Source organism: Tasmannia lanceolata, unplaced genomic scaffold, assembly GCF_043159265.1.
Source record: "Tasmannia lanceolata isolate RefF3 unplaced genomic scaffold, GAP_Taslan_0.1 ptg000002l, whole genome shotgun sequence".
NCBI classification, from domain to species: Eukaryota; Viridiplantae; Streptophyta; class Magnoliopsida; order Canellales; family Winteraceae; genus Tasmannia; species Tasmannia lanceolata.
In genome coordinates this window covers 42,616,984-42,633,664 of record NW_027518679.1, presented here as the reverse complement: position 1 = coordinate 42,633,664, position 16,681 = coordinate 42,616,984, and the positions used below count along the sequence as shown (strand labels likewise).

The 16,681-nt window shown below is 38.0% G+C and overlaps 1 protein-coding gene and 1 long non-coding RNA gene across 2 annotated transcripts in view; one reads left to right on the top strand and one right to left on the bottom strand.

The window, feature by feature from the left end:
- The first annotated feature begins 1,355 nt into the window (after window positions 1-1,355).
- Window positions 1,356-6,642, top strand: LOC143873616 (uncharacterized). The gene is made up of 3 exons (XR_013248324.1): window positions 1,356-1,506; window positions 5,966-6,225; window positions 6,345-6,642. It is a non-coding gene; the product is annotated as an uncharacterized LOC143873616 (long non-coding RNA).
- LOC143873584 (ent-copalyl diphosphate synthase 1-like) overlaps window positions 5,771-16,681 on the bottom strand; it is a 29,123-nt gene continuing 18,212 nt past the window's right edge. The window contains exons 11-15 of the mRNA XM_077376823.1: window positions 12,132-12,230; window positions 11,827-12,051; window positions 7,260-7,380; window positions 6,971-7,165; window positions 5,771-6,200 (exon numbers count right to left, since the gene is read on the bottom strand). Coding sequence (XP_077232938.1) covers window positions 5,967-6,200; window positions 6,971-7,165; window positions 7,260-7,380; window positions 11,827-12,051; window positions 12,132-12,230 — 874 coding nt within the window. The 3' untranslated portion in view covers window positions 5,771-5,966. The remainder of the gene's footprint in view (window positions 6,201-6,970; window positions 7,166-7,259; window positions 7,381-11,826; window positions 12,052-12,131; window positions 12,231-16,681) is intronic.

Below are 16,681 nucleotides of genomic sequence, written 5' to 3'. Positions count from 1 at the left end.
TGACTAGACTGCGAAGTTCAAACAAAGTCAGAATTGGATTCATGTCATCAAAATGATTACTTCTTTTTTGGGTTTAAGAAACTATGGTGTTAATAATTTCTCATGAACTGATTATGTTATTCCAAGAGAATGATTACTTATTTTCTTTGCTTTAAGGAACTCTAATGTTAAAAATAATCTACTTAATTACTGTTGTTGTTTTACAATTTTTTACTTATTTACTTTTATTCTGTTTTGATAATTCTGTCTTTTCTTCCTTTTATTTTTTAATTACAAATTTGTTATTACAATTAGGTCTTATATTTTGACACAAAGTAGAAGGAGAATAAGCTTTCAGCTTTCAGAGTGACACCCCAAAGCCTTCCATATAAGATTTGGAACAGATTTATATACACATCTATAATTATATTGTGTATTTAACATCACCTTTATACTTGATTAAAAGATGGCAACTATTCTCCTTTAATACGCTCATATAAACTATGTTTTCCTTTGTTTGGAATTAAGCTGCTACAATTATGTCCTTATATTTTTTCTCACTTACTTTAAACCAGATTCAATTTATTTTTTCATCTCTAAAGAGGCGTTAATATGGGCGAATTTTATAATCATAAATTGTATAATCCAGGATTTTCTGCTTCTTGGGCTTCTTTGGTAATTCCTTCCTGCTTATCTAAGTTTTTAGTATTTTTTAGTTTCAATATCCATTTTTTAAAGATACGAATAGTTTTAATCCTACTGCGATTTCTCCACTACCCTATAATTTTAACCATGCTATAATCTTGGAGTTATCTATTATAGTATAATAGAGATAATTCTAAAAACATAGTAAGGAGGAAAAAAAGAATAAACAGAATTAAACAGCAAAAATATAAAAAAACAAATAATTAAAAAGTGAATCCTATAACCGTAGTGCTGCCATGTGTCACCCCCTCTATAACCGGATTTTTTTAGAATTTTTTTTTGTAACCGTAGTGCTGCCACGTGGCACCCCTTCTATAACCGGATTTTTTAAGCAATATTTTTTTTTTGTAGGAATTTGCTAGCCACCAGTGCCGAGGCTACAACTCGCCGGTGCTTACTTCGAGGTGCAAAGATTGGCCCAAGTACTATTTGTGCTGTGCAAAGGTGGCTAGCAATAAATCTAGCAAAAAAGATCGGCCGAATACTTAGTTTAAAATGAAAAATTAAGGACAAATGGAAGCAAAGTTTAAAAATTACGGAAAAAATACCAAAACAATGTAGTAAAATATGGCAATTACGAAAAAAACTACAAATAAAATCTACACGCATTCCAATTTCCAATCACCATTCGTCTGTTTTTTTTTTTATTTCTATCCTATTATTTTCTTATAAACCGCATGCATACATCTCTATCAAGGATTTTTTTTGGATTAGCATTAATCAAGTTTTCGTCCGTGTTGATTTTGCGCGAGAATTTTCCCCACGGCGAGTTATTTGGCATTTCAGTTAGATCAAACCCCTCAACTCACAAACTTTCGAAAGGTAATTTCCCCTATAACAATTTCCGTTACGATTTTTTGATATGCTTTTGTATCCGTAGCAAGGGTTTCATAATTGTGCAGTTCCTTGAAGAACTAGATTTTTTTTAAAATGTTTGTTTACTCTTCCTCTTTCCAAAAAGGTAAATTGAACCACCCCAGTTCAAGTTTTATTTAAAGGGACCTTCAATTTATAATGAAATCCCATTAAATAAGGCATAACCATGTCATTTCCTTATAAATTGTTGAAATGAAAAACTGATTGTCTTTCATGGGGCGATTGATCTTTTAGATGTTTCTCTATCATTTTCATTTATTTTCCCTCCCAAACATGGCATCGTAGCTCTCTTTTACCACTACTTTGCATTTTTGCAAACCATGTGCTTGAAGAAATGTCTCTATGAGATTTCCTTCTATTCCAATGAAATGACCCTTTTACTTTTCAATGCTTCTTATCCGCATCATTTCATCTCAATTCAGGTGGAGAAGAAGTGTATTCATGAATTTGAAGCCTTTACTGGATTTTGGTCAATTTCATGTTTTTTTTTTTTCCATTCCTTTTAAAATGTTTTCCCTCATCTTTTTTTTTTTTAAAGCAAAGTGATTGAATGCTTATTTCCTCAATCTTAGATATTGCCTTCATTCTATATTATAGGTGGATCATATACATATTTAAATATTTATTTGATTGATTGAATATACCTTCTATGATTGTTAGAGCAGCTTGGTTGGATTCTGGATGCATTTGTTTAAATATTCTACCCAAAGAGCATTTGGTCTATTTTTTATGGTTGCATGTATGATGAAAAAATATTTTAGATAATCCAAACATCCACTAACTTATTTTAGAAAAAAACTATTTTTCATAAGGAAGATATATTTGAAAATATAGAGATCAGAAATCAATATTACACAGTTGAGTAGAAGATAACGCCCAAATTAGGAAGAAATCAACAATTAAAAAATATTATCCTTTATGCGTTGCTTGTTTTAGTGGGATTGTAGGAGTTTCAAATGCATGAGATCTCCCAGAGATCTCCCCAAAGCATGTTTGGTTGTCATTTACACATTTGACCACTAGACAACTTTCAGACATCATGATTGGTTTTTATCCTAGGTGGCACCTACGTGGCTGAGATGTTCCCCCCATAATCTTCTCCCCTTTTTTGACCAAAATGGAGAAATTTGTTGGGGGAATTAGGAGAAATTCTTGTCTTATTCTTTTTCTCTCTTTCTCTCTCTTACTTTTCTCGCTCTTCCACCTATATTTTGATAATGACACCCTACATCTTCCGCTAATTTCCTCGCGCAACCAAACACTACTCGCAAATCTCCCTCCTAATATTCTCCCCATCTTCCATTCTCTTCCATTCTTGTCTAATTCTCTTTGACTTATTTTTCTCCTATTCTCCCAGCCATCTATAAGCAACCAAACAGAGCGATAGCATTTTTTCGTAGAGGCAGGAAGTCAAGAAAAACTATCAACAAAAGAGAACAATCATAGTCAAGGAGGAAGGAAGTCAAAGATCTTTAAGCCAGAAATCTTGAAAAAAGGACACAGTAATTGTGTCCTTTAGCATTTTTCCGTAATGAAAAACGATATGAAGACATGTTATCCTATAGCACTTTTTCGTAGAGGCGAGAAGTCAAAGATCTTTAAGCCAGAGATCTTGAAAAAAGGACACAATAATTGTGTCCTTCAGCATTTTTCCGTAACGAAAAACGATATGAAAACATGTTTTGGTTTATGATTGCCTAGTCATTGACCCTAATATTGTCACGTCCTGATTAGTCACTACATAATTCCACCTAAATATCCTTTACAATAAGAGAAAACGGTTTCTACACACAAGTGTAGATAAGTTATCTACACACTAACGGAAAATGATAGGAAGACATGTTTGTTTTAGGATTGTCCCAAACATACTTGTACCAAATTATAAAAAATTTTGTTGCTTTTTTGAAAAAAAAAACTAAGGACTTTCTTGTCATAAAAATGGTTATTTATGCGTGTCACACGCCTTAGGCGCGCTGTCAAGTACAAATTTTTTCCATTAGGTTTGGACCCAATTAAATCCTGGATAGGTTTATTGTAACAAGACATCTTGCTTGCATTTTTTGTCGGGGGATCGGTAATTCAAAATTATTCAAGAACAACTATACCAAGAACTCCCTTGCTTTAATGTCACTCCTCCGCTGACAGTAGTCATTCAACCTTGTTTGTCTTCTCTTTTTAGCTTTACACCTAGCTCAGGTGTTGCTATCCTTCTCCACTTTTCCGCCATCATTACCTCATCAATCTCAATTATAGAAAAAGGTATGTTTCTCATCCAAACAACATAAATAAAAATTTTAGGAAAATAAAAGATATCATTCAAGCAGCATAAAACTATATCATTATAAAAGTAGGAGGCCATCCAATAAAAAGGTAAAACCATTTTAGGGAAAACTTCAGCTATTTTAAGCTTTTAATGAACTTAAAATTTTCAGCGAAAGCAAAAGCAACGCTTCTAAACACCCCCCTTAGAATTTCATACAAGGAAGTAGTCAAGTTAATGCAAAGAATATCTTGTATTGCTGCATCCTCCTCAAATGTAGGACTGCTGATTCTTCCATAAGGTTGCATTTGATTACCATTCTCAGGCAAGTGATCTTAAAACAGCTCGAAACAATAAGAAGTCTGTCTCGAGGAAATATTTGATGGGATCTTCATTTACAATTTGTAACAGTTGGAGAGAGATAGTATGAATGTATGTGTGATGCCACATCTTTTGGTGCAAAGAGTCTTATTCAAAAAAATAAAGGCGAAAAGGATTCATAGGAAACCTTACTATTTGAAAGATTATCTTTTATAATTGCTGTAGTTTTTTTTAGCAAATAAAACTCTCATGTTTAGAAAGTCTTGAAAGTCTATTAGAAAACCTACTTTTACAAGGAGTCTAAAGCCGGTATCTTTCTATATGTTGGTGGATTAGTTTTAGAATATTGCTAGGATGATAATTCTTATTTAAAAAAATGGTGTATGGGACTTTTTTATGAATGAATTGCAATTCTCAAAATTTAGTTTTGACGCAACTTTACTTCTCCCCTTCTTCCATTACAGCTTTTGCAAAACCGTAAATTGGTTAATTGGTTGAAGGTATTATGGGTTTGGGTTTGGTAATCTTCTTTCTTCCTATCCACTAGAGAGAGAGAGAGAGAGAGAGAGAGAGAGCAAACTTTGGAAAAGACTTCTAAAACATATTCCCCCTCAATTAAAAAGGAATGAAAAATGGTGAAAATATCCCTATTTAAAGATTAAGTTTTCAAACAAGCTAACATTTGTTGCATCCGATCTACGGTATTTGCAAGCTTAAAAATTTACTCTCATGGTATTTTATTCATTTCCTTAAAATCCAGATTAGGCCCAGACATATATACGGATCTCTTTCTATAAAAATCAATGGTTTAGCTTTTGATCAATGTGTAAATAAGGCTTAATGGAATCCATGATAATTTGATCAATGTGTACTCAACAACATTTGGCGAGATTTATAGTTGCCTTTTGGATAAACATATCTAATTACAAGTGGGGCCCTTTTGTGCTAGTGCCTTGTATTTTACTAGTGATTGATCATCAGATATGGACTGTGCACTTTCTAATAGAAAGGAGCGGGGCCCTTTTATGCTAGTGACTTGTAAATTATGTTTTACGCTATATAAGTAGAAGAGAGAGACGAACAGCAAGTAGTAGAGAATTGAGAAAACGATTCACACTGTGACGTGAGTGTAATAGTTTTGAATAAATTATTCAAGAAGAAAATATTCTCTCTCTCTCTCTCTTCCTTTGTGTGGCTTGTTTTTGTGGGTGTTGCTTCTTGCTTTAATTCTTTTGAGTGAGCAAGGGAATCAAAGCTTGGTTCTTTGATCTCTTGATTTTCTACAAGATAATGACGTAAGAGGAGGAATGATCTGCTATGGTCTCCCACCCAAAATTTCGATGCAAGAAGCTTGCGGAAACTATATTATCTTGATCTAATGATTAGATATGCTAACATTGGACATCTGAAATAACTGGTCATCTGCACGGCCAATGTTGTGAGCAACTAAAGGGATTATTCCTTTATTTGGGTTCTTTTGGATTTACCATTGTTGTTCACATTCAGATGCGCAAATCTAACAGCTCTTACAATGATTCTCATGTTCTTCTGGGTTCTTGTCTGCCATATTCAGATATGAGGAAAGCAATATCTCTCGATTTCCAAAAGAAATCCAACATTCCCCTCAAAAGATATGATACCCCTCATGAACTCGAATATGACTGAAGTGCTTTATCAGTTTGTTCTACTAAATTGGTGGAAACGCCTTTACATGCTTATGAGGGCTACAGTAATTATATATTACAACCATTTAAGCTCTGTAACATTTTCTTTAACTTATTAACGTCTTCTATGCATTTTGTGATATTGAAACTACAAAATAAGATTAAGCTACTCTTTCAAAGAGTACCTCTGCGATATGAAGATCAAAGGCTGCAGGGGAACAGTAGGCAGAGTAGTAGAAGCTCTTGGCAACAGCGAGGAATGTCTGCTTAGTTTCACAATCAAATCCTTCGGAGTCCTGCAGTACACATTGCATGATCTCTTGCATTTCAGGCTCTATTGGGTGGGCTCCTGCGCTTGCCCAGTTGTTTCCATTGTCCATATCCTCTGTTTGGGCCTGATCATGTGCAGTAAAAGTCTTGGTAAAAAATTTCCTTCTATTTATGTATTTTTCTAGCTAAGTTTGAGAAACAGATTTCGAATCTAACAATATATAACAATGCATTTCTCTTGCATTTCTGACTGTATTTGAGGTTATCAGTACGTGCATTAAAGAGCAAAGATATGGCGAACGATGTTTTATCAACAACAAAAAAAAGTGAAGAAAATGAGCTGGGAATGTTCCCCACAGGTCATAAGAGATCTAAAGCAAGCCATGCTGATCAATTGAAAGTGTGAGCAATCCATAGAAACACTCCAACACGGCAACACTCCACCTCTGTCATATATTCCATATATCACACTAGATAGATATCATATTTATGGATATATAACCTTATATGCTCTTATTTCCATATAATCTTATGTGAATAGTTCTAAATCTGCCGGATATTGGCTTCTAAAGAGCCCTTAATGTTTTGTCTGGTTTTATGAGGGATGCTTTAGGACACAATTTCATTGCAATGCAATGTGGCCTGCTAAGGCGTAGTGGGCCCTACATTTGCTTGATCCAAATCCATCATTTGAGAGGCCTATCAAGTGAATGTCTAAATATCAATCAATGAACGGACAGGATCAATCATGGGTGGGACCCATTATGCGCTTGTGGCTCACCAGTGGTTGCAACCCCTACCGAATCTTCCTATATAAGGGGAGGGACATTTCTCTTTTCGAAAGACTTAATAAGCCACAAAAGAGTAATTAATTCTAAAAGTTCCTTTTACTAACCTTGAGCTTTTGAATGCGACGAAGCTTGTGACATAGGCTGTTGGATAAGGAAGCGAGCCGGGAGTAGACCGGATGGGACAAGAATTCTTCTGAACCGGACCGGCCGGCGCACACGGTTATCGTGCGCACCAGGAGCTCTGCACCCACGTCCTTGCCTGGGGTCCCCTCGTACATTATATTCAGCCAAGAAGCCCACTGCAGAGAGAGAGAGAGAGAGAGAGAAAATCTAAAATCTCTAGTTGGTTGTTTGTGAGTACGGAAAGGGAATGAAAATAATGGGATTACTTACGGTTTGTCGTAAGTGGTAACGGACGTCTCTACCATGCGCCACGAGGGATTCCCAAGAGAGGTGGGCTAGTGTCTCCAGGAGGGCCCACACCAGTCCCTTTCCTGTCTTCTTCTTACCCGACCTGTAATAAACTACTTTTAATTACTTAATAGGCCCCCTGTGGTTTCTGACACATTCAACTTAACCCCTAATGTTTAAAAAGTTACAAATGAACGCTTTGGACCACTGTGTTTTTGGTAGTGTTTGGATTCGGGATGGGCCCACATTGTTTGGATGATCCAAAGCGTTCATTTGATGGGCCCTGACACAGATAGGGTTCAACCCGGAAAAAACTTGGGTTGTCTCAAGCCGGGTTCGGGTTCGGTTGTCTCAAGCCAGGTTGAGTTCGGGTCGGGTTCAGGTTCGGGCTAAGAGCTTGGGCAACCCGACCCGAGTTCAACCCGAAATTTTTAATAATTTTTAAGCTTAAAATCTCGGGTTGGGTCGGGTTGAACTCGGGTTGGGTCGGGTTCGGATTTGGGATGAGTAAATGGTTGCTCGGGTCGGGTTCGGGTTGGCCTCAATCCGAACCCGACCCGTCCGAGTTGCACTCCTAAGTGCAACCGAGAACAGGACCTGCAATGAAGAACAAGTGAGATCTTTGTTAAAATTGAGTTGAATGCTAATTTCACTTAACAATTAGAATAGACTACAATGGTGAGGTCACACATCATATAGCTTAATGAGCTTTTTTTTATTAGAAAACTCTCAGATCATGATATAATCTTAACCATTCATTCAAATCTCGTATGTCTGTCGTCGGATTGAGACATATTGAACCATACTCATTTAAGTCATGATCGTGGGACTCATCAGATTGTAACTATTGATAACAATAAATACTAAGATTGAGAGATGATCCCGATCGTCCATTTTGAATTGATCAATAAAAAACAACACATAAGAGAACTAAATCTATATCGTTAAATTCTGTTGAAAACAATTTAATATGGTGATCCTAGGGCCTTGATCCATCAAGTCCTTTTTGGGGTTCAACCAAGAAAAGATAAAGCATGAGTTTTGCAAGTCCTCATACAAATAAGATGTCTGATTCACATGAGAATTATACCATGTGACTTGCCTTGTGACGTGGAAAAGAAACTCATTGGATTATTCAAAATTGAGTTTTTAACCCACGAATGTTTAAATTATTCAAAATTTATGAGAAATTATTTATCATGGGTTTTACTAAATATTTCTTTTCATTAATAAATACTTCTGATATCTATATCTATATTTGAGTTCTTTGAAAATATATGATTATAGTGTATCATGTTTATAGTATGCTATATAGAGAAAATATTTGTTCAATATGAAGTACATCTACTTTGAGAAGATAGCAATATAGCATGCATAATTGGGAAATTATTTGAGTTTTTTGGATTTGAATAAATCCAAGATTGCATGTGGTATTCAGATTTAAATAAATCCAAAAATAGAAGATGAGATCTGGATTCAAAATCCAAAATGAATGAAGTGATTCGGATTCAAGTAAATCCAAGAGCAAAAATGTGAATCTGGTTTTTTTTACAACTGAATGAGAAACAGTTTCTTGTTTTTTCAAGAAACAATGAAATATTGTGCTATCATTCATAAGATTGTGGCGGTGACACAATCACTAAAAGGTAAAGTTATGGTATGAATAATAAGTTATATTATCCATGAGATCGAAATATTTGATATGGATAATAAAATTTCTTGAGAAATATTTTATTTTCTGAAGAAGCCATGATGTATATGAGTAAACTTGAAATATACCATATTTGGAAAATACTAAGAGAAGGGAAGCGCGCATACCCTCTTACTAAACCTCTAATTGAGAGAGGATTATTTTTAATACCCTCTTACTAAACCTCTAATTGAGAGAGGATTATTTTTAATACCCTCTTACCAAACCTCTAATTGAGAGAGGATTATTTTTAAGACCTCGAGAGATATGGAGGTGAGATGATATTGGTTGTAGCCTACTCTTTTTGAAATTTCAAGTTAGAGTTCAAAGGAAATTTAGCCAATGAATCATCCTGTGGATCCCATCTGAAAGGTCGCCCCCCTTCCACAGCCCACGAGTGTGTGTTATTGATAGCGCTTTTATCTATTGGTTTTGAATATGATTGTTTTTCTCATAAAGTTGAGATGAAAATCCTAACTTTACGAAAGAAGCCATGACTAGAGTCGCCACCTAGGTTAAAGCCTAGGACCCATGATTAACTCTATATGTTTGGTCTACGATTCCGAGTTAGGTAAGTTTAGACCCGGCAAACGGGTAACCCGGGCAGGTACGGGTACAACCCGTGCGGGTACGGGTACCGGCGGGTACGGGTAAGAAATACCGGCGCGGGTACGGGTAGCCTTTCATCAACCCGGAACCCACCCGGGCGGGTACGGGTATACCCGCGGGTAACCCGGCAAATTTAAAGAAGAAATTATATTTATATTTATGAAAAGAAATTATATGATGAATGGGTGTATGAACACATAAATGTGGTACGATGGATGTACAAGCCTTGATATTTAATCCAACAGCAGCTTCTTAACAAGTCAGCTGCTGTTGGATCAAATATCAAGGATGGGATGATGAGTACATGTTTATACCCCCATTCATCATACAAATTTTCATCTACTTTAACAAATGTTTGTTTTGGTACAACCAAAGATACCAGTTACATGGTCTGATTGCTTTGACTTGTTTTGTTGGCCCACCCATATAGTCTATTTTTTAGTGTTTAGTGTTTAGGCCTTAAGAATAAAAAGTTAAAAACCGAATGGCGGGTAACCCGCGGGCACCAACGCCCGACCCAGACCCACCCGTGGGTCACGGGTACAGGTTGGGTGCGGGTATTTTTTTCGCGAGTATTGAAATTGGTACCCGTACCCCTGCGGGCCGGGTGTACCTGCGGGTATGGGTCCCATTTTGCCGGGTCTAGGTAAGCTACCTGGTTACAAGAAGAGAAGGTATTAGGCACCCTTCTTGCCCAACAAATGTCGGTCTTCACCTTTTAAAAGCTTTAATTGTTTAAGTTCTAACTAAAGGTGGTGAATGTGAATGTTTATTTGAATTAACCTAAGAATTTCTAATTATTTGGCCGTTCACAGTTTATACTCATGCAGGCCAGGAGTCGTGGTCCTAAATGCCTAGCTAGAATGCTTAAGTGCCTATGTGTGTGATTTGATATTTTATGGAATTGATGATGATTTGGTTCGAGTTGAATTCGATTAATTGATTTAAGGTGAAGTGACCTGTGCTATATGAACCTAGATCTAATGCAATGAATCTAAGTTGCATTTTCAGTATTTTTGTGAAATTTGGGCTCTAAGAATTCTACTGAGGAACCCTAGAGTGTAACTTCTAAGTTTGGAACCTAGAACTTTATATTTTGAATGTTAGAATTTTCCAATTTAAGTGATCATGAGTTATTAGGTTCTTTTAGATTTTTGAATTCTTTTAGAGTTCCAAACTTGAACACAAATAACTAAACATACAAACAATTATTCTAATCATGAAAGAAACCGAAACGAATGACCTATAGTATGCGAATTCTAAGATAACAAGCAATCAACATATTATTTCTAGCATGCAAAGACAAGAAACTACACTAAACATGTGAGATCATGCAAAAATGACTAAACATGCAATAAGAAACCATAGAAAAAGGGGTTTTGGGAAAGGGATTGGAATGGTGACAGGAGAATGGGAAGTATGAAGAAGGGTGCGGGGGAACGAGAATGATGGAAAAAGGTGCAACTGAACTTGGTTTTGCCAAGTTGCCTACGTACCCTGTGGTGGGGATCAAGCCACACGTAGTTCCGTTGGGAGATTTGGGGTTTCGTATTGAAGGGTTGAGATTGAGAGTTAAGATTTGAAATTTGCATTGGAAGCTCGAATTTTGGGAATGAGATGTTTGAATTGGGAGTCCGCTTCAAAGAATGGAGTCGTCAAGAAACTGAATTTGGGAATCCAAAGGATGGGTTCCTTAGATTCGGCCAATGGATGCAACTTGGTTAAAGATAAGGGTGCAACTTAGTTTTGGTATAAGTGCATGACTCAAGAGAGTTATGGAATATAACTCGGTTGGGGTTTAGGTACATGACTTGGGTGAGTCATGGGTTGTAACTAGGGTGAGTCATGGGGGTGTAGGGTTTGGGTTGGGTCAGGCAAGGTCAAGTTGAGATGGGTTGGGTTCGGGAATCGGGATATGGTATCCCGAGTCTGGATTCGGGAATTGGGATATGGTATCCCAATTCCCAGTTGAGCTGTCATGCTGTTGTAGAGTAATAAGGACGGGTCAAGGGTTGACGTTTTCTGGCCTGACTCAGGGTCAGGGAGGGTCAGGGCCGAGATAATGGGATCCACGATTGGGCTAGGGTTTTGAAAAACTCGACCCAACCCAACCCTGTTGCAGCCCTAGTTGGTCATACCAGACCCTATGTAAAGAAAAAAAAAAGGGTACTTATTATTATTATTATTATTGTGATGGAGAGATACCACATATTGCTATCATAATAACGACAAGAGTTGTAATTTTCATACCTTTTGTCATTAAATTCTTCCAGAAAGGCTCTCCTCTGCTCCTGAGTATTTGCTTCGCTGCCAAAATAAGACGAGACCGCCTCCATAAGGACCGCTGTCCGGGCCCAAGCTAGCCGTTCTGTTGCCTTTTCGGGCTCGAATATACTCGCAGTGGCCAAAAAGTAGGCCTGGAGTACTGCCCTTTTGCTCAAACCAAACTCTCCTAAATTGCATTCTTCGTACCATCTGCAGGGTTTCACTCATAGTTAAATAACGAGAAGGGCCGTGAATATCATTACAGAGAGGATGTTTGTTTCTGCACTTACTTTTCAATCTCGAGCCATTCTAACTGGTGCAATGCTTGGCAGTTGTTGAACTCTGATTTAGCAAGTTCCAGATAAGAGTTGTTGTTCACGTAAGGCATTCTGCAACCAGAGATTTCCTTAATGCAACACTCTATCATAAGGCCCTATTCGTAGTGTTTTGTTTTTTTTTTTTTTTTTTGAATCTAGTTTGAGACCAAAACTGGTTATTGAACATAAAATTGTTGGATCGTGTGGCTGTCAGCCCTCAATCGGAAATTCAGAGATATGTGACGGTGATGATCATCATGTGATAATATCCAAACATGTATTGCGCGCACACACATGCATGTATTGATTTATAAACGAATAATGATATGGAGACCGAGAGGTGTCCACTGACCGAGAGTCGAACCAAATGATAAATTCGCCCCTTTTCTTTACATGGGACAGCCAAACGCCAACATACGTGGCAATCAGGCCCATTGAATCTCTTTCCATGCGAAGTACAACAGCCCCTCCGTAGTCATAGATGCAATGCTGCTGGTTGTCCCAAGTAAAAAAAATAGGGGCGTGTTTATCACTTCCCTATATTTATTCTCTTGTATTAAGACCTGATTTCAAACCATGTGTCTTCATCAATCTCATGGCACATGCATTGTGAACATTGGAAGATGATGAGACTGTCACATTAGTTATTGTTGAACCAGCTCGGTGTGGGTGACTCATCAGGTGGTTTACAACATCCCCCGAGTAAGACGGTAGTTGTCTTAAGTAAGTGTGTGTTATTGGTGGTGATGGGGCCATTGTGGGAATGAGAAATCTTTCTAGATTTGGAGATGAAAGTGTTCCTAAGGTGTTAATATGGGTCCTTATCTTTTTTTATTTTTTTTAAATTGACATATTTCATTAATATTAAGATAGCAATTGGGACCAGTAGTCCCATCCTGCATTACAAAATATTAAGGTGGACTGGACTGACATGCCGGCACCAGTCCAAAAGAGATAAACAAAACAACATCCAGATGTCTATACATTGGTCAACCACCATCCAGGTTTTCCGAACATTCACTTCTTTTACCAAAGAAACCAAAACTAAAAATCCCCAAGAAGTCCCATCCCTACAAACTATTACCCCAAAAAATCTTGATACACTTCCTTGCCATCTTTACATTTTCTCCATCCAGCCAGAAACTGATTTATAGCTCCCAAGAAACCGTCTATCAAAACCCTTTTAAACAAAACATCCGAACTAACTCTGGCACAAAAACTATCACGTACACTCGCTCAACTCCACCAATAAAATCCCAATGTCTAATTCCAATTCCAGATTTTCAGAGAAAATATTTGAAGAGAACTGCGGGTAGGGGACCTCTTCAACCGGATTCATCCGGACTGCTATCAGTTCGGATATCTTTCGAATGCAAAGGGTTTGCTTCGCCTCCCATTCTAAACATCTCAAGTTGTTCACGAAATCCAAACAACCTTGGAAAAAATGAAGTTTGTAAACCGGTATACATGTCCTTTATATTGTAAGTACCTGTTAAAGGAAAATATTCTTCGGCAATCATCCTATAATACTCCTGAAATTGCTTCCATTGCCGTTTAATAATTCCTTTTACTTGTTCTGGACGGTGGGAGCTTCCACCGAGGCTTTTGCCCTATTGTATTTCGAGCTACGAACCCATCGTCTATTATGAAACCACTCGGAACAATCCAGAAACTCTCTCCGTAGTCTCTTGTAAGTTCGAGAGTCCGAAGAAGAAGAAGAAGCAATCATTTTCCTGAAACTAGATAAAAAATTGTACTTACCCTTTCAGAGGAGAACCAACAGACTAGTTAAAATAGATACACATATAATCGACTTAGGTTCTTAGAAACTTGGCATGATAGTGATAGGCCTAAAGACCAAAAAACCACCCCCATAACGCACGTGAAATGAGGGCAATAATCTAAGGATACACTCCGTTATGGCGCCATAATTTCCTGACCAAAAGATCTCCCTTTTTGAATGCCAGGGGTAATAAGATAAAGCTGAACCCTGACATATTGCAAACCTTCCTTCCATGTCCCGAGGCGCCATAAATGAGCTACCGCCCTTCTCAAGGGAAAGTCTTTCCACCATCATGTCGTTTCCAATATACCATAAACTTTTAAACAATCAGAGTAATCAGACAAGACATCCCTCCACAAAAACTTTTTCGCCTTTCGAAGTATAGAGTTAGTAGAAAGATCCCCATCTGATAGATATTTTCAATTTTCTGCCTCTCTTCTGCAGAAAGCCCTAAAACCACGCCATCTAGCTCGACCAAACAGAAGCTAGCTAGAGGGGATCACAGTTGTTCACCCAGATACAGTACATGCCTTAGGTGTCATATCTCGATACCATGGAAGGCCAAAAACACCTTTTGGAAATCTAAGGTTTTTCCTTGCCAGCCTCAATTGGTCAGAAGAAGAAGGGAAAGTAGGCCCAATTTTGAAAGGAGCACCCTGCACTTTTTTCTCCCATACTCCTGATGGTTTGAATTTTGAAAACAAGGGTGGATCAATGGTTTTTCTGTTCTGAACTGTCTGGATGGGTTCCGGTTGATTCTCCTCCTGGGCCGCCATCAGGCCGGCCGAGATTTCCAGCCCAAGATTCAGAGGCTTAGCCAAAGGAACGAAGGGTCCTTGGACTGATTGCAATGCACAAGAATCCCAATGATCAATTGTGAGGCCCCTTTGACTCCTGAATCAGGATACCCACTGTATAACAGTGACTGAAAATCCATAAATTGACGAAGGGATAAATCAGATTCCATCTAGGTGCGACTTGCTAGGATTTTGACCGATACAAAACTCATACAATGATTATGGTAACCTTCCATTTAAACCTCCAGGACCGGTCCAAAGAGATTTCCCAAGCCTTCAACTGTTGAGGTAGCCCACACTTGTAAAGGGATGCCATATATATTGACCCACAACACCTTAGACCCCAGGACAAAATCTTGATTCCAGATGGAGAGGGAAAGAAAGACATTTTCACAAGCCCCATCTTTCTTGGCCAGGACTCCGGAGGCCATTTCCACCAAGTGAAACATAAATAGGACTTCATCCTTTGAGAGGAGGGAAGGGTAGGGATGTCCTAATAGTTTTTTGCCTAGAGCCATAGATCCTGGATGGATCCAGACGGGTCTTTTCTTTTTCCTACCAAGCACGCACTTAGGATATTAAGTCTTGTTTTCACCTCTGGACCCGAGATCTACAGGGACGGTTTCCCTCCTTCAACAAAAGGGGCAATCTGTCTTGAATCCAACCAACTATCTCCCTTCTGAGTTACAATATCCGGATCGGCTGGGGCTATGATATTTCGCTTTTTATCCTGATCACACCAACGACATCGACTCCGCCATTTAAAGTTTAAGCAATTGCAGGAGGAGAAGTACCAGTCCCTCGATTGCCACATCAAATTCCCTTTGACTCTGTTTCTTTTTTCATTCTTCCTCGATGTTTTACCTCTTTTCTTCCCGTGGCACCATCGACATTTACTTCTCCATTTAAAATTATCGTAACTGTAGGATGAGCAAAAGCAAAACCAGTCCCCCAGCCAGTGACTCCATTATCCATCCCTTTGAATCATCCCAGAGAAAGTGCCATATGTGGAAAAAGAAAAAAAAGTTCTTGAATCAATTAACGCTGCATTGTTGAATGCTTTTTTTTGTAGCGAGGACTTGGAAAGTTCCATTTTGACATGAAAATCACATGTAAGGCTTTTTGGTCCTTATCTAATTTTGACTAAACCTAAATGATAGGTCATGCTGGAGATAGAAAAGTCTCTTCTTAACGGAGATGGAAAAGTCTTTTCAAGGAAGTTGCTGGAAAATAAGCAACTATCGCCGTAAGGGAGTATAAATATCTCCCGATAAATCAAGAAAAGCCATTCAGAAGGAAAGAATTGACAAGTCCCCACTCTCCTATGAGAACACTAGTATGTCCTCTAGATTAACGTGCCTTAATCTCTCTCATAGTTTTCCCTTTTAGCATCTATTTGCTTGATCCAAGTATGTGGATCCCCAGTTTTTACAGGTAGCCAGGTTACTAAGGTATTTTTGCAAGATCTCAAAGCCCAAAACAAAAGGGCCTAGGAGATGTAGATTCCCAAACCCATATGGAGAAGGCTAAATTGTTAAATTTTGATTTTCAAAATCATTGTTTTGGGTCGAAATTGGTGTTTGGAAAAAGTTTCTATAACTTGTTTTGTAATAGAAAAACTTTTCTTTTGGAAAAAGTTGCTTTTTAGAAGAGAGTGTAGTTTTGTGAAGAAAAAGATAGTCCTGTATTGCTTTGGAGAAAAGTTGGAGAGTAGCTTATATAGCTTTTCTCACTTCTTTTCTTTGTTTAAGTGCAGGATGGGTCTTAGCCATGGGTGGAACCGCGGGACAATGCAACGCACCGTTCGCACACGCGCGGCCTGGGCAATGGGCTATAGGGCGCATAGTGGGGCTTTTTTCGGCGCACTTCGCACGCCACATCGTAGTGAGGAGCGATTGGAGCCTTTCATGTTTTCATATTTGATCCAAGCCATCGGATCAAGT